The sequence below is a fragment of the Triturus cristatus genome, chromosome 9 (genome assembly GCF_964204655.1).
Source record: "Triturus cristatus chromosome 9, aTriCri1.1, whole genome shotgun sequence".
Lineage (NCBI taxonomy): Eukaryota > Metazoa > Chordata > Amphibia > Caudata > Salamandridae > Triturus > Triturus cristatus.
Genome location: NC_140592.1, coordinates 703,806,939 through 703,828,395, shown reverse-complemented (window position 1 = coordinate 703,828,395; position 21,457 = coordinate 703,806,939). Strand labels below are relative to the sequence as shown.

The 21,457-nt window shown below is 44.8% G+C and overlaps 1 protein-coding gene across 1 annotated transcript in view; it reads left to right on the top strand.

Moving 5' to 3' along the window:
* The first annotated feature begins 2,666 nt into the window (after nucleotides 1-2,666).
* OVOL1 (ovo like transcriptional repressor 1) overlaps nucleotides 2,667-21,457 on the top strand; it is a 44,957-nt gene continuing 26,166 nt past the window's right edge. The window contains exon 1 of the mRNA XM_085625845.1: nucleotides 2,667-3,135. Coding sequence (XP_085481971.1) covers nucleotides 3,036-3,135 — 100 coding nt within the window. The 5' untranslated portion in view covers nucleotides 2,667-3,035. The remainder of the gene's footprint in view (nucleotides 3,136-21,457) is intronic.

Below are 21,457 nucleotides of genomic sequence, written 5' to 3'. Positions count from 1 at the left end.
TCTGCAGTTGCAGATTTTTGTTGCATGATTATGGATTTGCAACATTTGTCAAATAATGTATCATCTGCTGCCTAATCTGCAGGCTTTAGCAAAAATATATTTGTTTCTAGCTCAAAAGGATCAATAGTAACTAAAAAAGGTGCAACATGTCTGAGTGCAGTGAAAGGCCCTTCATAAAGTTTAACTGGTCATCTTTCAGCTGCCTATTTCTGTATTTGGTTGTTAAAGTGGGACTAATTACGTGAAATCTTTGCCCAGACGGTATTACCATCTGCAAAAATGACCAAATAAAAGAGTAATATTTTCAAAAAAGTGCTGCAATATGCTGCATAATTTGCCTTTTCTTGATGCATAAATTAGACCACTATGCGGCATAATTTGGTGCTTCCTGACGCATAATTCCAATTCCCTTGAGTATAGAGCAATCGGTCATCCCACTTCAGCCATGGCCTGCCTTCACTGTGAGTGATGGCATTCTGGTCTTTCATAAGGAGAACATCTCCACGCAAAGTAGTTTCCTTCAGTGTAAGGAACTTCTATGACGATGTGTGCATTTTAAGAACAAAAAATGGAGAGGGCTTGATAACTACCACAACAACGTTTTCTGACAAAACAAAAACACACAGCAAAACAAACCAAGCGTTGGCAAAGCCAAAAGTCTGGCAACCAACACCAGGTTTGCTAATGCTTGTTCTAATGTAGTAGATGTCAAAGATGGCTGACTAAGCACAGAGACAAGTGTTCTTGTGTACTACTTATATTTATACAGTGCACAAGCGCACAGCTTATTGGCACTAGCTATAGTAATGTAACACTCGACAAATAAAAAAAGAAACACAACAGATCTGCATAAATCAGACCTAATAGCAGGAGAGGGAGCTATAGGATGATTGATTGCCACAGTCTGGCGAGCCCTGATGTATTCTGATGTGGTGGCGAGCCAGGATTTGATCTTGTGCAGTGCTTAATTTGAGCTACTGGCTGCAGGTGAGACCCACATGCACTGAATTTTGGGGACCGGCAATTATTTTTCCTCAACAGACTTTGATCCAGAGCAAGAGAGAGAAAAACACAAAATGGGGAGAGAAGGAAGACGAGAAATATGGAAAAACAGTGATGAATGAGGAAACCAGGGATGAAAAAGAACCTGCAAGAGTGAGTTAATGGGGCAGGGTGTGTCTGGTAGTGTATTAAAGAGGCATGAGGTGGAATCAACTTGAGGTGACCGCACCCTTGGTATTCCACATCCCAACCTTCGATAGCGCCAGCCGCAGACTTCTGAGTAAAAATGAAGGCCCCTGCACTTATTCTTTTACAAATTAAGCACTATTCTGGAGGATGGCAATATTTGTTTATTATCTTTAATGTAGGGGCAGGGCATTCCAGAGCCTAGCTGAGACGATGGAAAAGGTCCAATGGACAAAAATCAGTGTGAATCTTGCGAATTCAAAATGTGCATATGGGTGCAGAGCAGGGCGGCATAAGTTGTGAGCAAGATTGGAAAATACATGCCAGCAAGTCCAGGACTAATTCGCGACTACTATCAGAAAACAGCTTATGTAACACAAATGACACGGAGTGTGAAAGTGCCTTTAACTTCTCTTTAGTGAAAAGTGGCTGCATACTTGTAGTACTAGATTTATGTTTGCAACATATTTTGGTTTTTGGTTTTCAAAATCTGATCACCCAATCAAAGCGTAGTCTTCAATAGCAAGTGTGCCATGAGCCACAATGTACACGGAAAATGGGACATATATGCCTAGTTTAAAAAAACACAGACCGCATTGGGATGCAACGGGCCTCAGTGCCACAGCCCCTGTTACGCCAATGTTAGCTCTGCCCACCCAGGCTCAAAAACATCTTTAGCAGCGTTCACATTTTCGGTTGTCAACAAAATCTACACCAGCCATCCACTGTGAGTAAATAGTCGCCCATTCTTGACAAATTTAGGCCCCACCCTGCACGGAGGCGCGATTTGTGTTTCAAAATCACAGTCGCCCGCCGCCTCCTTTCGGGGTTCTAATATATGCAAACTGCAGCAGTAACGTTACCTTAGCCGGCCCCTCCCGCCCTTTAGAAACGGTGATTTCTTCAGAAAGGCATTCAGAGAGGGCAGGTGTAACCACAGCGGGTGGGGCTCTGTCATGCCTGCTGCAGTTTCTCCCCACCTTCTGGAAGCGGGTTGGAAACCGGTATTACAGGTACATCCGAAGACGAGGATGTCACCGTTATTTCTGAGCGCAGGCGCCTCCTCCCCTCCCTGAGCCGGTTTATAGGCTCTCTCCTATCAGTTGTCCTGAAGTCAGGTCTCTTCCTGCTGCCGGGAACACTGCACTCAAGAGGTCCGGTCACCTACACTGCAGCGAGAAATAACAGGATGCTGCAAACCGTAAACCCAAGGAAGCGAAGCACGCGCTAAACACAGAATTATAAATCAGGGTAAAAAAAAAACAGATAAGAACGTGAAAGAAAAAAATGCGAATTCGAACGGGAAACAAGAGGAGACATCAAAAGAAGTGAGGGGAGAATATAAAAAGAAGTTGGACGTAAAATAGAAGTCGCGCAGACGTAGAGAGAAATAATGAACAGAAAGTGAAAATACAAAGGTGGGAGCGACAAAGGGCGGAGAGACCGAAGACAAAACAAAAGGTGAAGAAAAAACCTAAAGTTGCAGGAGTTGGAAACCAAGCACCCTACAGAAGAGAAAAGAAGCGAGATGGAGACCGTGTAAAAAGTCTCACAAAAGGAGAGCTGCCTGGACCCGGTGCACCTTCGGAAGGGGCGGGGAGCCTGTCACCCAACGCCTCCCTCTGTAGGAGCCTCTGGAGAAACTTACCTACCCCGGAGCAAGCGGCCGAGCCGCACACCCCCGTGCACCCCGAGAGAGAGAGGCCAGGCAACCACAGGGAAGGCACACAAAGAAAGGGTCGGCACCTCCAGGGAGACCCCCCCCCCCCCCAACCGCCGCGAGGCACTAGATCGAGGGGTGCAACACCCCAGTAGAAGTCCTCACGCTGCCCGGCACCCCAAGAAACATGCCGCGGGCCTTCCTGATCAAGAAATCCTCTGCGTCCAACAGTAGGAGGAAGTGGAGCGAGCTGCCCGACGAGGAGCGGGGCGAGATCTACATCCCAGGTGAGCCCGGGACTCCGCAGGCTGGGCAATGTTTATTGCCTGGGTCTTACTGTTGGTAAACAGGGCTGGGGTGGGGTCTGGCACCCTCACACCCAGGGCCTCGGTGTCACTGCACCTGCTGCCCTTCTAATAACTTCGTTACTAAGGGAATAACGGGGCTTCGGCTTTCTGGGCTCTGCGGATGGTGATGCCGTCGTTGGGGGGGGGGGGGGGGTGGCGGGCGGTAGAGGGTCCGAAATTAACTCTCCAACAACTATTCCTGTAGGGCTGATCGCAGTGATAAAGAAAAGTACCTGTGGAAGAAAGGCTTGCGGGTGTGGGGAAGTACTGTGATCAGGAGGAGACGCGTGTAGGGCGAATCAGTGGGGGTTTATAAATACAAATGAAACCTAATCTTTTTTACAGACCCTACACCCCTCAGATGATGCCCGTTTTATGGTCCTAGGCCATTGCTTTTCTTTTGTGGCGGCAACCTGTGTGCCTCACACTGATGTGTGCAGCAGGCACGCAACCCACTCAGACACCTAACTGGGCCTGCTGCAGGACGCCCTGGTCTGTTGGGGACAGGGAGCTGTATTTTTGGTGTCTTGAGTGATGGAAGTAACGGATTTCCCCTGAGGCCGCTCGGTTTTGGAGGAGGAGGGGTGTGCGGGGGTCGGTAGGAGGGACTCTGCGTTGGGCACAGCATACACAGGAGAAAAGAGTACGTCCGACGTTCCCGCGGGAGTGTTTTCGTCAACGCGTGTAGGTCATCTCGCAGCGCGTCTGTTGTCTCATGTACGTGTCATGGCAGAAGCAGGTCCGCCATTTTATCACAGCTGACAGGTGTCACTGCGTGACGCGGGCGCCCTGCAACAAGCACTGATATGGTTCAGATACAGATAGAGGAGCACTGAACATGCTGGCACTTTAGGCCTACTGCGAAAAGTTTAATTGCAAAAGAACACGTTAAACATAGGTTCATTCGGTTTATCAGAAATGTGTCAGAAAAACATTGTCTTACCTTTTAGTCCATGATTACTGATGGGGTTAATTCCTCACTTTCCACTTGAAAATTCATAATGTGACTATGGGAGGTATTTCTCACACCTGGCAAATAAAAGCAGCCCATCTCGGTCCACTAGTGATCAGGACTTAAAACAACAACCGGCGCTGACATCCTATGGCTTTGTGCAGTGTCACAGAAGTTGCTCTGCAGTTTTAATATTCCTGTTGCAGAAATGACACCGCCAGGAGTCGGCGCTGAGCGACTGACAGGCCCTTCGTTTGGAATCAAAACGGCACCAAGAGTAAGATGCATGACATCCCTATTGATTTTTTTTTTTTTTTTAAAACCTTGCAAGCCTTCTCAGTGCTAAAAGGCCAGGCATTTGCAGGTGTGTTTTTGCCAATGGCATGCATGCGTCCAGAATCAGAGGCAGATAGATGTACGCAGGACCGGCAGACTTGAAATGGGGTTTATGTTGAAGAAAACTGATGATTCCATGATGGCTAGGGGGTTCATGCGTTCTTCATGACAAGCTTGCGTCCTGATGCTTGAGTGGGCAAGAATCACGAAGCATAGCCGCTATTTTAAACTTACCAATCCAAAATGGCTGAAGGCCATGCTAGGATGGCAAATTAAAATGTTAAAAAAGTGAAAGAATGTAAGCAAAGCGACAAAAAGAGAAGCAAGCACTTCTGCAGCACATGCCACTTTATTGCATGCCTGCCGTCTGAAAAAAATAACATAAATAAATAAAATAATTAAAACAAGGGGGGGAGATATGAGAGCATGAACCTACGGGGGGGGGGTGACGAAGGGGGTAGGAGGGGAAAGCAATGAATAACACGCACTTCCATTCAGTTTTGAGTGCTTAAAACTAAATGAAAGAGTCTCCTCAGGTTTATCAGTGGAAGCATACAACTCATCCAGTTAGAAGACGGCAAGACCTAAATGCTCCTCAGCGAGGTAAACACAAGAATAACGAGGAACACAATCGAATCAGGAGCAGACAACTGAGATAGACAAGAGAACCATCCAGTTATGAGCAGGGGGCTGGTCCACAGTCCACTCTATATATGTTATGTATTAGAAGAGAGGACTGCCTACACACCTTCAAAGCAGTCTGTGCGAGAGACCTAAAAATAGGCCTGGCAACAAATTCTTCCAAAAATGTGTTGCAAACTAGCAGGTATGTTTTGTTTCTCAGGGTGAAGTGAAAGAGAAAGCTCGAAGTTACACCATGCAAACTGATAGGAGCTAAGAAGCGAGGCCTGACTACACTGTAAGACAAAATGAGAGCCATGCTGAGCACACCAATGAGCTGGCCATTTACATGGCACAACCCCCTCCCTTTGGGAGGTAAACTTCCTATGCCTTGGCAATGGCTCTTGACCCATGGGCTTGGGTTGCTGAGAGTGGCAGATGAAGGGCATACTGTGCTTTCAAGGATGGCACTGCCTCTCAGTTGAGCTAACATACCTCAGTGAAAGCATCGGGCTGGCCTATAGGACTGTCTGGTAGTCCTAGAAGGGCTGATATGACTGGTCAGTGTGTGGGCTGTGTTTTTTGGCTGCTTGTGGACCTGTTTTATGGTCTAGTGGGCTGGGTTTTACTGTTTTCGCTGATATTACCGCACACATTGCCAGAAACGTACCGGGGGGGGGGGGGGGGGGGGTGTTTGCAGTGATGAATTTGTAAAACAATAAGTGGCAGGGCCCTCGCCTGGAGGCCACTGCAGCTTGCACCACACATTGCCCCTGCCATGCTGCCAATGATAGCAACAACACAACTACTAACCATCGCTCTCCTTCAAGTGTGTCAATTCTGACTATTCCAGGCGCCCAAAGGTATAAGAATGGTGCTGAGCACTAGAAACCACTGGCTCAAATTAAGCACTGGGTGTTTGCAGTGTTCCCTGTGTGTGTCCCCCCCCCCCCCCCCATAAATGTAATATTTAGGAAATAGTTGGGTACGGGAGCTTCAGTCGGGTATGGTAAGGTGTATGCCGGATTACACATTAGATTTTTAAATACTCACTCAGACACAAACACACATAGAGTCCTCTGTTTTGAAGGTCTTAAAACTGGGTATTTTACAAAATACTGTGTTTTAATTACCTCTCACAATTTACACTCCTTTTACTTTCCATTGGCCCTTAAGCCCTCCTCAAGCGCTGCTTTTCATATGATAATAAATTTGATATCCCAGCCCGATTGTCGAAAAAAAAACGAAGCTCACACCCCCTCAGTCTTACTGACCAAGCTACGCCCCTGCACATTTACAGTCAGGTTCGTTTGGGCCACTTTTTAGGTCTGGCCTGACCCAGCGCATGCGCTGGTCTGGCGAGACTTATTGAGAGGGCTCCAAAAAGTGCTACCAGGCCAACCTAGAGCTACAGTGCATGTGCGCGGGCGCGCGCACCGTGCTTTACCGCGATTACTTTCACTTTCGCGGCCACACGGCCGCTTTGATGTTTGATCGCGATCACTTTCGCGGCCGCACGGCCGCTTGGCATAGCCAATAGGTCTCGCTTTTGGGACCTTATAAGTATTTAGTTATGCAACTGTTGCATGGCTAAACACTTATAAGGTCCCAAAGGCGAGACCTATTGGCTATGCCAAAGCTTGTTATTTCTTGCTATGTGATTCGCTAATGTGGGCCACTTTTCTTTTGGGTCTGGGCCTGCTTTCTGTCCCAGTCCGACCCTGAAGGTGTACTTTGGACAGTCTTCACAATAAGGAACTGGAAACAACTCCCTAGAAGCAGTGCTTTATATGGGCCGGTACTGTCTGGTAGGGAGTACCTGCACTTTTTTATTTCGAGTCCCTGCACTTCTCAAGGGAAACGCAATATTTTTAATTGGAGAGTACCTGCACTTCTCAAGAGTGACGTAAGACATTTAATTGGAGAGTACAAGCACTTCTCAGAAAGGAGCAGGTACTCTGCTATAGGGTACCTGCACTTCTATTTTTCCATTTCAATCACTGCCTAGAACCCATAACTGATCCCAACAAACAAACCCATCAAATGAATAGCTAGCTTCGGGCCTAGGAGTAGCGTGCTACTCAGCATAAAGCACTTTAGGGGTAGTAGGCACTATAAAATGCTATCACAATATGAATGCGTGCCACTTTGCAACTACAGCTCAACAGTTAGAGTCCACTGCACAGGTGTGTGCATAACCTGCAGGCCAAATTCGGAGAGTGATGAAAAAAGTGTCCACATTCTTGTGAATATTAATGTATGTTATTCGAGCGCTTTAACGCTGTTCCTTGTGATGATCAATTATGGTATTAGCAGTGTGGTTGTACAGAAGCACCCCTTTGGGGATTTTTTTTTAATACTTATGAGTTAACGGGCATTGGAAGATGCACAGCCACTGTTCTGTGCCCAGACGCTGCTGGATCTTTTCAGATATGTCAAATTTATATTGCACAGCACTAGCCTCAATCATTCTAGGCGCTAGACAATAGGAGCTATAGTGTTTTTTGTTGTTGCAGATGTATATAACGCGAACTCGACCCGAAGGTATTGGAGCGCTTTACACGAGCACCAGTTACACTACACCAGGACACACTCATTTTTGGTAGACACAAGGAGATTAAGTGATTTAGCCAGAATAACAGCATGTTGAGCCGACGCCGAGGTTCGAACCCGGTTCCCCACTCCAAAGTCGGCAGCTCTAGATGTAAGGCCACATTCTCTCCTCTTGTTACCATGGCAATACGTTGTTCTACTCAGGTTAGACTAGACACACAACTCTCTGTAGCAAGTAGCCCACACAGGGGCTATTTTAACCTCTGTGGAACAGTGTTCGAGGAGGTGTTTTCTAAACGCGTGCCCCACACTGCTTTGCTGACCCTCCGAATGTTCCGTGTGCAGGAGTAGAAGGGGACTTCATCAGGCAATCTGGGGAGAAGGGGGGGGGGGGGCGATGTGCCCCCTAAACTAACAAATGTGCCATTTGGATCGAGAGCTGCGTTATCCAGTGATTGAACATACCCGGGGGGGGAGGCGGAGGGGGTTAAGATGTCCCTCCCAAACTATTAACTTGCACAGGGCGGTGTTTGACTGGCCTCACCCGTTAGTTTTCGGCACTTCCGCCTTTGTTCTGGATGAAAAGTTCGAGTAATCTCCGGCGCTGGGTGTAACTGGAGGAGGCTCAGATAATTGGGTTTGGGGAAGGAGAGGGCAGCGGTGTGGGTCTGTTCTCACACAGCGGGCACGGGCAGTTTAGCAGTTATTTTCGCAACTCAGAGGCTCTGTCTAAAAACTCTTTTGCTTTGAGGTGGTGTTGGGGCGTAATATGTTAGATTGCATCTCTGTCACATAAGAGCAAACCCGCAACTACATTATTTCCGCCCCGTCTTGCCCAGATCCCACACAAGTTCCTGAGGACAGGTGGGCCTGGAGGAACCCTCCAGCCAGTGGAACAGTTTCTTAGGGATTTACTGGTGGGAAGTTGGCCCTAAACCGCATCAGTGCACATTTTCCTCCAGCAAGCATTTTTGACCAATTGACACTGGTAGCGCCCGCAAGAGTCAGAGGTTCACGAGTGAGTTCAGGTCTATTTTTTTTTTTACCTTGTAGGACTCGTAGCCCTGTTAAACCCATTTTAATATCTGGACTACAAGTCCCAGAATGCAAAGAAAACACCCAGCCTGGATGAGCTACTGACGGATGGAGCTGGGAAACTGGAAAGCTCTGCCCTGGCAGTACTGCACAGGGCGTCAAAAGTTACACTGGTTTCAGCTTTTTTAAGATAGATTCATTCTTATAAAGTTTTAAGGGTACAAGCTGTAACTCATGACTTTCAAAGACAATTTAAGGTTATTAAGTTTCTCAATGACACCCGAGGCACAGTTTTCCAATTTCTTTAATGATCTAGTGCTTTCTGCGAGTTATATTCGTGGTTCACGTCAACTACACCAGTAGGACTAATACACTGGAATGCAGTGATTTGAAAAGGGAAGCCCAAAACTGGAATATGGGGTCCCTGCATGCTTGGAGTCATCTGATGACCTTAATAATGTTTCTGTCTCTGGAGTCAAACCAAAACAGCAAACTTTGCGGAAGTCCCATGTTTGTATGCAGGGCTTTAAGGGGGCCGGGTCTCGCCGGTACTGAGCACTGGCAGTTGCTCACTACTCACTAGTGGAGAAGTTACGGCATGACGTCATGCCAGGTGAGTCTTGTAGAGGAAGGGAAATCCTTTAAAGAGAGTAATTTTCTCTCTGGATTTCCCTTCTCTTTTTGACACTCAGGAGCAGCCCATTGTCGAGGTGTCACCAGGGCTTTAAGTGGAAGATTTTTCATTATTATATACAAGCCATAGTTGCTGCTTATTTGCCTTATGCAACTAACAACCATTGACCAAGCCAATAGCCCTGACTTGTTGAAGGTATGATGTGACTTGTTGTGTCATATATCTAGATGCAATGACAGAAACAGCAAAATACAAGTCGGGCGGCACACTATGCTAAGCACAGATTTTTAGCTTGCGTGTTTTTAAGCCATGCCCTTAATTACATTGGCCACGCCCCTTTGAGAGACTCCCCCAGTTTTTTAATCCCATTTAAGGCCCTGTTTGTATGGTCCATACATGAGCAGCTCCCCCCAGTAAAGGTTTCAGTTTTGCATTCTAGGTTTTGTAGTCCGATTTATACAGTCCTTTAAATGGTGAAAATAAGTGCAGGTACTCTCCAAACTGAGTCAAGCAGACTATGGGTGGGGTTTGGGGGCGGGGCTAGAGCTGTTTTTAGGGGCGTGGCTAGGGGAACACATTTATTAACGATCGAGACATTTCATATTTTTCCATTATGCACAATAGCAAATAGTATGGGCTCTTTAAAATCAAACAGCATGATAGCAGTCTATTTAACTAAAAGCCTTATCTGTTAATAATAAAAAATGGACACTGCTTGCAACACTCTCGCATGCAAGCACACACAGTGACATACAAGCACTCATGTACGCGCACACAGCATTCAATACATTTGTATTTACAAATGCTTACGTTCGTTAATGTTCGCTCTGATATACCTTGATTGCCTTCCGCCGTGCCTCACTGTCACTGTCGCCCTATCCCACCTCATGCTGGCTTACTCTGCTACACCATTATGTACTTATTTTAGTGGATACTGGGAGGAGGCTAAAATGGATCTCCTATATAAAACAAACATTGAGGTCCATTGGCTACGAAGACTGCTGGGAATCCCAGATACCCCCTTCGAAACAGGATCTTAAGAAGGCCTATTGGAGCTGGGTAAACTCAAGAGAACTGAACAATGTAAAGTTGGGGAAGCTGAGCGAGGCTTTTTTCGAACATAAGCCTTTCTGCAAACTGGAACCCTATCTTGATTTTATTCAGTCTCCATTGGATAGATCTTTGTATGTGCGCTTCAGAATGGGGTCCCTTCCTCTTCACTGTGTTACTGCTGGTTGGAAGGGATTTCTCCCTTCATCTGTTGGTTGTCCGAGTTGTGCAGCACCCAAAGAGTCTATTCCTCACTTTTTATTTGCCTGTTTCCACTATAGAAGAGTAAGAGCCAAGTGGCTGAGACCGATTTGTAGAATGCTCGGTTGCCGCGATTACCGTACTGTGTTACGCATTCTACAAACTGATGCCTCGTCCCTCACCATTGTCTGTGGTATTGCTAAGTATCTGGGTTGTGCTTGGTTATTGCGGAAGAAAAAACTTGCCCTTTATATGCACTGAATTACCTATGTGACCTGTTTTTATTTCACTACAATGAATTTTAGGTCCCCAAGCTTCTTGCACTTTGCACATGTCGTATTTAGCTATTTTTATAATTCCTTTTAGACATATCTATGATTAATTGATTTTTTATTGTCCAACTTGATCCTTTTTATATTACTGTATGTTGTGCTTTTATGATATTTTTTATCGAATAAAGCTTTACCTACCTACCATTATGTAGTCTTCACTTACATTTTATACGCGTCACGAGATGTGGCAGTCAGCAGGCCCCGTCACACCACTGCATGGTATCGACTCCACAGGGCCTTATTGGACCCAGTGCCATTAATCACTGTGTGACGCAGGCCAATTCCAAACTCCGGGGCAGCTCTGAATAAATGCAATAAGCCACTGCTGGATCAGCTAGCAGCAGCACAGGACAACAGAGGTTTGGCACTCAATTGTCAGAATGCAGCACGAAAATGGACAGGCTAATTTGTTGTCAGCTAGTGAGCAGCAGCAACTACGCTACTGTGTATATATCCACTCCACTGAGCTTGCCTTGGTGCCCCATGAGTACCGGTACTCTCTTTGGCCAAGGAGAAGTTCCGGTACTCAAGGGCAAAATATTCAGAAGTGCAGGTACCCGTACCGGTGCGTACCGGCCCATTTAAAGCACTGGATTTATAATATTATAAAATCAGGACTACAAGTCTCAGAATGCAAAGGAAAAAAAAACCTGGCCTCAATGAGATACTCGCGCATGGTTTGGAAAACCTGAGAGCGCTGTAGTCCTCACTGAAGAAGCACCTGCATAAAGTCCCTGCCTGTGCCTGAGATCTGGATAGACATCCAATACAGGGAATGCGCCTCATTTCAACAAAGTTGGCTTACTCGCTCTGTGTATCTGGCGTGAGAGGGCTCAAAGCCCTCCTTTTCTGATCCTCTATTGACCACAAAGCTCATTTCCTACAGCAAATTCCTTGTCACATAAACACATGGAGGCCAAGCCAAGTGGACCCATATCACGATGTGTGTGACACTTTCGGCCAGTCCTCGCTTTTTAGCCAACAAATCTTTGCATGCTGGGACTTGTAGTTTTCTTTTAACCATTAGGATTATGGGATTAATAATCACAGCATGCGAAGAAACTTTGGATAAAAGGCTACAACTGGCTAAAGGTTTTAAAAATGACCACGGAGCACTTGTTATCTATGCCCTCCTCATTAGAGACATACAACCTGTCGCACTACCCCTTACATGGCCTTTGCACGATTTCCTATGACTCCCATTTAATCAATGTTTTATTTTATGCAATGGTGCAATCATGACGGGCAATCAGTTAATGTGGAAAAGTCTGCTTTAATGTGACAGCTCCACACTAACTAAAGTAAACCCTGGGAATGGCACTCCTTTTAGACTCCAGGCCTTATGGTATGATCAATGCAACAACTAACTACCAACCACCCTTAAACCTCCCTCACAGAAACCACCCATACCAGCACTCCTTGAGATAGCTCACAGTGCTTTAAACCAAAACTGCTTGCGGCCAATCTGCTGCTTTAAAGTCGGGTTTCCTTGACGATGTACCTGACCCTGATAAGTTTCCTCAGGGTCAGTGATTGGCAAGTAGACTGGAACTGGAAAAGTGTTGTTGGGAATCACAAACTTCTTGTGGGAGGCGTTTTCCCTCTACTGGGACTGACCTTCGTACCCAGATGTGGCTATGAAGTATTCTGATTTTGGGCAAGTATGAAACACACTTCTCTCAAAATCCTTTAGAACAAAATCTTGAACCTCAAACAGTTAGTGTCATAGTACTGTGTCGTTATCACACTTCTTGTTTGAATACGCCTTGAAACAGTTCGAAGGCAAACAGAGTCTGGGCGAAGCATGTGCCACCTGCGCAACACCTCTACTCATAATGTCCGAGGGAGGGTTAACTGGAGGAGGTGTTTCAAGACAAATAAAAGAAAGATTTCTTCAAATTAAAGAATTTATTTTTGGATTCGGACAAGAAGGTCCTGCAATATCTAATTCACCATTCTGTGCATCTTTCCTTTGCTACGTTTTAAATCCCACAGAGTTCCAACTCCCCTTTTTACCAGAACATCGCATATAGGGTGACCAGATGGATTCATGCCTCCAAAACACCACTTTTCCATTCCTGGACTCTACTTTTCCATTTCATTGTTATCAGGTGTGCTGGTCCAATTGCCCAATTAAAATGAACCATGACTACAACTCCCAGAATACACCGATATGTTAAATCGAAACCCAGAACTGTAAAAGTTGTATTCTAGTGACAAGGAGACATCTGGTCATCCTAATGACAGATAAACTCTATCAATCACCTGCTACACCTGGAGGAAATTGTCAAAGAAACAACATAAATAAATACATGGTATTCAGGTTGATAATAGGAGGCATGTGGTAGTGCCTGGGTGTTGACAGTAAATGTGTTTCTTCTGCATTTCCAACCCTTTGAATAGCGGCGTCTGACGCGCATGCATGCTTCACTATCAGTAGGGGAGAGGATGTAGCCTTAAGGCTAGAGCGGTCGACCTCGAAGCTGGGGAACCGAGTCTCGGCGATGACGCTCAACATCCTGTGATTCTGGGCATATCATTTAATGTCCCCGTGCCTACCAAAAATGAATGTGTCCTTCTGTAACAAAACTGGTGCTCATGTAAAGCGCTCTGATACCTGATATCTCGGGTCTAGTTTGCGCTATATAAAACTCTAAATAAAAATAAGATAGGGGCAAGTTTTTCAATGTTCCTAGAAATGTCTTGACTATACATGCCAACCCCCTCGATTTAGGCGGCAGACTACGGATTTCAAGGCCAGTCTCCCACCTCCCGAATCTTGCATGCAAAAACCCGTTTCCTCAGCGGGCTTCTGCCGACAGGGACTGGTCTTGTGTGACACCGAGTATGCACTGCCAGTAGCCTTCTCCCACAGGCCAACGCATGAAATGTTTGTCGCGCTCTCTCTACCTGCCATAGCGCTTTCTCCCTGCTCCTGACAGGCAAGGAAAAAAGTCTATGTTTGCATTTCTTCTGATATCCGATCTTGCAGCAGCATACGTTCTCCTGGTTATATTTTTTTAAATCTCCCACTTCACTCTAAAATGTTGGCATGTATGCTTGACTGTCGGCCCGTATAGGCCAGAGCCGCCACCAGTGAGGCAACATCTGCGATTGCGGCGAGGGCGTGCTGTGTGTTTTGTGGATATCACAGCAGGTGTGGTTAGGGCCCAGAACAAACATATGGTAAAGTCCCTGCTTTCCAACCTCTTACTGCTTAGCAAACGTGCAAGTAACAGGTACACCAGGGGCGTTTCTTGCTCACCAGAGCTTTGTGAGAAGAATACTGCTCTCCAATGCTGTCAGTTAACGATAGAATTGACCCCCAGGCCCCCCTAAAGCAGCAGCCGAAGTGTATAAAAAGAAATATGAGGGGAACTCTGATATTGAGTACAGTGAATTTGAAAGCAAGGCCGAAGACATAGGTAAAAATAATACAATTATCCAAACATTAGTACAGATGACTGTATATTGAACTTAATGGACACAACTTTAAATGAAAAATAAATACAAGTTAAACTAATCTGTCGGATATGCATTGTTCTGGTTAAAAAAACAAACACTTTAATGCATTCACTACAGGTGCCTGTGAGTGTCAATAGAGTGTCACTGATTTGAATCCTGGTTGGTGCAGTTGGGAATAGTGGCATGTATATTTGTAGAGCCATGAGCCGGAGCCTAGTATCGAAAGCACTACAAATATGTTAGTCATTAGTTTAAAATGTATTAAACACAGTGTGAGGTAGGCTGCTACAGTTTAAAAAGTGTATTACTGTATAAGAGAGGCTGCACACAGTGTACGATAGGCTACCACATAATGTGTAAAAAGATTCAGCGTTGTAAGTGCTTGCTGTGCTTTCAAATGTTATATTTTTAGTAATATACAATCAGGCTTTACACAGTGCAATGTTTTTTCTTTATTTCAGCTTGCTGTTTTCAAAGTAGACATTTCAGAACTGGTAACATCCTTTTACAGTATCTCCCAGAAAGAATAGCTTTTTGCCCCCATGAAACTGCAAATGATTCTATCAATTAAAGCCCATAATGGCTCAGAAGCAGTCAACAAATTTTCCCGAGCACCCAAGAATACAAATATGTCCAATTCTTCTTATATCAAAAAGATTTATTCCTTCAGGATTCTTCAGTTTCCAAATGTTCTCATCTTCCAATATAGCCAACGCGTGTTTCGTCAGACAATCGATGTTCTTACATCTCTGACTTCATCAGGGCTTCATAAATAAATGTTAACGATAATGTTTAAAGTAGTCCTGTCCTTATTCCATTAATCTCCTCTGAATGGCGTTCAAAACTGAGTATGGAGTACTCTCTGCTCGTTTGAGTCATTTTGAGACTGGTCCGGTCAGTGTTACTACAGAGGAGATTAATGGAATAAGGACAGGATTACTTTAAACACTATCGTTAACATTTATTTGTGAAGCCCTGATTAAGTCAGAGATGTAAGAACATCGATTGTCTGACGAAACACGTGTTGGCTATATTGGAAGATGAGAATATTTGGAAACTGAAGAATCCTGAAGAAATAAGTCTTTTTGATATAAGAATAATTGGACATATTTGTATTCTTGGGTGCTCGGGAAAATTTGTTGACTGTTTCAGGACTGGGTGTACCCCGTCCATATTTGGGGGCAATAGTGGCAGCCCACTTCCTTGGAGCACCTATTTGAGAACTGTTCTTTTATGTACAAGAGGGGATATGTAATAAGTTGGCGCATGTGACCCTGCCACTTCTTTGATTTGAAACTGGCTCACAAGCAGTATGTGCACTTGCCGATTAACCTACTGAATACATGTATAATTCTTTCAGGTAGCAGGCACGCGGAGAAGAAGGTTTGTTCCTTTTTCAGCTGTCTGAACCGTCTTTCAGTTCATGAGATCCCTTCCATTTGTCACTGTTTGCCTCTCCTTCTCTTTACCCCATTCCTGCAGTCCACTTTCTTGCTCTGGTTGAAAGTCTGATGGTGAAAAACAAGTCCTGGTCCTTAAAAATGAGAGAAATTTCAGAATGAGTAAAAAACACTAGCTGAAGAACTCGTTTAAAAATTAAAGCTACCTAGGTGTTCATGATCTATGAATGGGAGATTTATTTTTATATGGTAAAAAGGAGTTGATAGTAAAATGTGTCAAAGAACCCTCTTACTACGGTCTAGAACCAGAAGCAGGTTTCAATTGCATTGCTCCAAAACAGCAACGTATTCCTACTGACCCTTGAATGGTAAGGCTCAAACTCTTGGAAGTCCAAACTAATAAATCCATAAAGCCAATACTCCAAAAAAGTAATGCTTCAGCACCTCGTGTGGGCTAGTAAATGCTATATAAATATTGCTACAACATTATACACTACAATCCAAACTTGAAATAAATATTTGTCCTTTTTGATTAATGCAGAGCTCTGAAATTTCCCACGTGTATGTGTGAGAAGCTCATCCAGATCAGATTTAAGCTGTACTCTGAGACTTGGAGATTGTTTATCCCATTATAAAATCATGACTACAAGTACCAGAATGCACAGTGAAACCCTGAAGATATGCATGGACCTTAAAGAGCCTCGTTCTTATCTCATCCCTGCTATCTTATTGCATATTGTAAAAGTGCCTCTGCAAATCTGCTTGTGCTGGTACTACTCCCCATTATACATAGATGCTTCCACTTCCTTAATGGTAAATTACTGAATTCCAAAAGTACACCGTCTGCTTTTGCACAAGCAAGGAGATAATTGGTCCAAAATTCAAAGTGCCTTCCAATCAGACTTTTAAGATTCTGTGAGTGTGAGCACCTTAGAGAAGAGAAAATTCACAACAATTGCTTGTGTTTTATTGGTGCTATTGGTTGCCGATGGCTGGCACCAACACTCATTTTTGGGGACCGGGATGTATTTTTCTCAATCTACCAGACTTTGACCATGAACAATAGTGAGAAATAGAGGCGGACGAGCCGCTCAAGGGCGCAAGGATGCACAATTGCAGCGGCCCGTTTATGGAGTTAATGTTGAGGGCGTAGGGGGGGCCCGTGGGAGGTATCCATCCGGTAAGCTGGACCCCTATGCAACGTCACTCCGGTAGGAGTTTGGGACTTAGTGTGATATGTGATCTGGGGCCGCCAGTCATTGACCTTGCCGTAGGCTCTAACGGGGATACGAAGAAAGAAATTATCTTCATCGCTTAACTTACTATAGGAATGGCTATGTATTAGAAACATGTTAAGGTTAGCCAACTGACATCTTGTACCTATCAATGTATTGGACTTTCTGCGTATTGTGTACATAATGTAAATAATATTAATTTGAATGTTATAATATTTTATGTAATAAAATACGGCCGGGGTTTACGACCCCTAATCCAAACAGTAGTGTTGTTTGTATTGGTTTAATGGTTGCCTTGGGGGAAAGGGAGGGCGGCAAGCCCCTCATGAGCTGGGAGCCGGGACGGTCCCCACCCAAGGGTCTTTTATTAATGGGAGGAGGGGGATTTAGGCAGTACCAGACCATATTAACAGGGAGAGCCGAGCCATGGGTTTGGCTTGGCTCTAAGAGTCCGTGCACCAACCAAGCCATGAAAATATTTGCAGGTACATCAAGCAACAAACATGTACACAGATGTCAAATTTTCTTCAAAATTAAAAAATGTGTTGTTCTTTAACATACAGTAGTGCTTCACCATAGTACATCACATTATGTCACTGCCGTGAGAGGTATTTATTAAAAGTGATAGTTTTTAACCCTGAACCAGGACTGGGTATCCTCGGTATTCGACAGGTCCAGCAATCTCCTGCGCGAGCGGTGGGGTGCTAAGAGAAACTTTGGGCCACTGCGCTTTTTTTTTCCAATATAAAGTTAAGGACTTGTTTGTCCTTTATGATGACATATGTCAGCTCTGTCCTCACTGCACTCATGATTTAGAAAAACGTCCCATGTAGCATGTGAGAAAAGCTTTCCTACAGCAATAATGATCGAAAATAATAAACTGCAAAATTACAAATCAAACAAAACATCTATATCCAAAAATATTGATATTCACACAGTATCACGCACTTGTACCCAAAAATGATAGTGCTGTGGGAAACTATGGTACAGTGACGTAGCAAGGGTGCTATGGGCCTTCACTCAAGCTTAGAAAATGGGCCCCCTTTATCAGAGCCGTGTAGTAAGAGACAGCCATTAGGAAGTGAGTATGGCAGGAATTGGGAATCTGTTAACAGGTAGCCATTTTTGTAGGCACCTATTGCAAGTCACAGAGGAGGTCTGTGACAGTAGCGGCTGGGTGGTGAGGCAGGGAGGGCGGGAAGGGGGTAGGTCAGGGAAATGAGAAAGATTTTTAAAAAAAACACTTACCTGGCTACAGCCGGTGATGCTGCCGACTCTCCTCCGATACGCTTCATCTTCTTGTCTCCTTCCTGTCTGGAGTCCGGCAGCAGGAAGCGCCCAGGCTCCCAAGCTCCCCTGACCAATCACAAGGTTGCAATGCAGCCATGTAATTGGTCTGAGTGCTGTTGTTCTGTGCTCAGACCAAGCTTGGGAGCCTTGGGAGGCGGTAAAGCAGCCTGGATGGAGAACATGGCAAGTGTGCATGACTGTTTTGGGCGGCCCGAGAGGTCAAAATGTCATGCACAGTTGGAATGCCATCACTCCTCCCCCTGCAGTGCTCTGGCATCACGAGGCCCAGCCTCGCCCCAGGAAACAATGGAGCCACTTCAGTAGGAAAAAAAAATGACAATAACGTAATTATATAAAAAAAATCCCCTTTTTTCACTGCTCGGCGAGCAGTGGGGCGACTCTCCTCCACCGTAGCGCAGGAGCCGCCACTGGTCTGTGACCGTATTCCTTTAAAAGGTCATCGAACTCTGAAGTGGCTTGAAATATCATTCAATGTATGGCAGAGGTTATTTTATTATAATACAAGGTCACACCATCACTCTTTCCACAAACCTCTTAAATCACTGAGCTCTTGCTCCGTCACATGAAAGAGATATTATGGTGGCAGACATTAGTCATAGAATTGCATCCTGTAGTGCAAAATCAAACACACTAAAAAGTAATTGGTAATTTGTTGCGAAAACATATTAATATCAGTCTAAGGTAAACTGGGTTAAAAAGGGTTGTACCTCACAACAAGTGGCAACATACTGAGAAATTATTGCTTTGTAATGTGCAGAAAACAAACATTACCATAAACATCTCCTTTCTACTAACCACAGTTCATTTTTAGAAAAACAGATCATTAGAACAAAATTCAAGTTCTCGTTGTTTACACTGTAGATGCAATGATGCCATTCACCTTGGCTACTGGCTATGTCTGCAGTCATTATGATGTTACAATTCAACTTTAATATTACAGTTGCACAACTACTTTCTTATTACAGACGACTAGATACGTCGCAATTGGACTGCAATAAGGACATTAGAGACAGGTTTTTGTTCTGGGATTGCAGGCTTCCGTGTATTTATTTGTTTTGTAGACGATTAAGTTTATTTTGTCATATAAAACCAACTGTGGTACTTTTGATTAAAAAATGTCATCTTGTTACTTCTTAGTGAGAACTACTGAATCATTGTCACAAGGTGGAAAGCAGCTTCTTCAAGCTGTTCAATAAAAGTCTGTGCTTGTACCACACAGGTGCATTCTCTCACTGCTCGACCAGCTGCAACTCTTGAAAGAGTCAAATGTAAATGAAGATTTGAATCGAGGATATCGTCAATGGGACACACGGTACTGGATAACAAGCATTGGCATAGCCAATAGGTCACACCTTTGGGACCTTATAAGTGTTTAGCCATGCAACAGTTGCATAACTAAATACTTATAAGGTCCCAAAAGCGAGACCTATTGGCTATGCAAAGTGAAAGTGATCGCAATCGCGATCAAACATCAAAGCGGCCGTGAAAGTGGAAGTAATCACGGTAAAGCGCGGTGCGCGCGCCCGCGCACATGCACTGTAGCTCTAGGCTGACCTGGTAGCACTTTTTGGAGCCCTCTCAATAAGTCTCACCAGACCAGCGCATGCGCTGGGTCAGGCGTGACCTAAAAAACAAACAGTGTTGAAGACAGAGCCCAAGTGGTGCTGTTTCCAACACCCCATCTCCTGATGGGAGTCGAATGTCTTTCACAGGGGAAAATGTGTGTGACCTCTGTTGACCCTGGTTTTACCATTTCACCTTTGTCTATGCCACCTCGATTTTCTTCCGTCAATGTTGTGGTGCAGAAAGGTGGGAAGGCCTTTAAATACACACAGGCTGAGGCAGACGCACGAAAGCAGGCATTGGCAGACCTGGGAAATGCATAATGGCCAACACAAACATGGATGCATAAGGGGACATCACTGGACCATTGTTATCTTATTGTTATATGCATTTCTAAAGTGCAGCGGTTACCCGAAGGTGTCCTGACGCTAGCTACTATCGTCTGAGCACAGAATGATGTAATGATGCTACCCGTTAAAAAGTCAGGTTTTTAGTCCTTTCCTAAATGCCATGAAGTCAGTGGCATTTCTAATGTGGTAGGGACGGTCATTCCAGGCCTTTGCAGCCCACATGATAAAGCCGTATGTAGAGTTTGGCAGAAGTGATACTCCGTCAAAACATGACAGACATCCCATCTGCAGTACTACAAGGGCCATAGGCTATAATGCACTTGTAATAAGGCAGGTGGGACATCAGCAACGTCACGGTTATGACGTGTATCCCAATCGCCAAACCCCAAATAAGGCCCATAGTCATGAAAACAGATACGCAGTAATATACTGGGAAGATTGAGACATCGGACGACATGGATAGGCACACCGAGAGTATATGCAGGCATGGTAAACATCCCCTACAATGCACGGGTTACAACTCATGTCATTACCCCGCATTTTTTTACTCTGCAAAATCTTTTACAACGCAGGGATTAACACCTCAAACCATTACAAGGCATTACCCAAAGTGACGTTCTGGTGGAGTTAGAATAGTAAATTGCGTTGTAATGGGGAATGCCTTGTAATGGATTGCATTGTAAAGCCCTGCGTTGTGATTTTGTGGAGTAAAAAACGCAGGGTAATGGCACGCGTTGCGAAAGCGTGAGGGGTAAAGTGTCTATTCGGCAGGCGCTTTGAAGACATAGAAAGACACAGGCTAGGACAACGAATGAAGAAACACAAACTTCGCGAATTTTGAAGGCAGTAAACAGACTGAGCTGGCTAGACAAGGGAAGATACAGGGAGAGTCTCAAGATGGTCTGATAGTGACACAGATAAACTGACTGGGCAAGGCTAACACAGTTTCATACCACTGTGTAGCAAACCTATGGAAATCTGGGTCACCATCAGAGCTTTTAGATTGAAACAATATTTTAAGTAAATGACTTGACCTATTTATATGTTGCAACAGTTGTTGGAGGAGGATTAGGTGCAACCCTCTAGAGTCCTTTAACAAGCCAACTGTCATACAACAGCTGTCCAGCTTACTGTCTGTCAGAACTGATGACAAAAGAGTCCCCTACGAGATCCCAGGCAAGCTTACTTCACCCACTCAGGAGTCTGCCGACAACGACACATGAA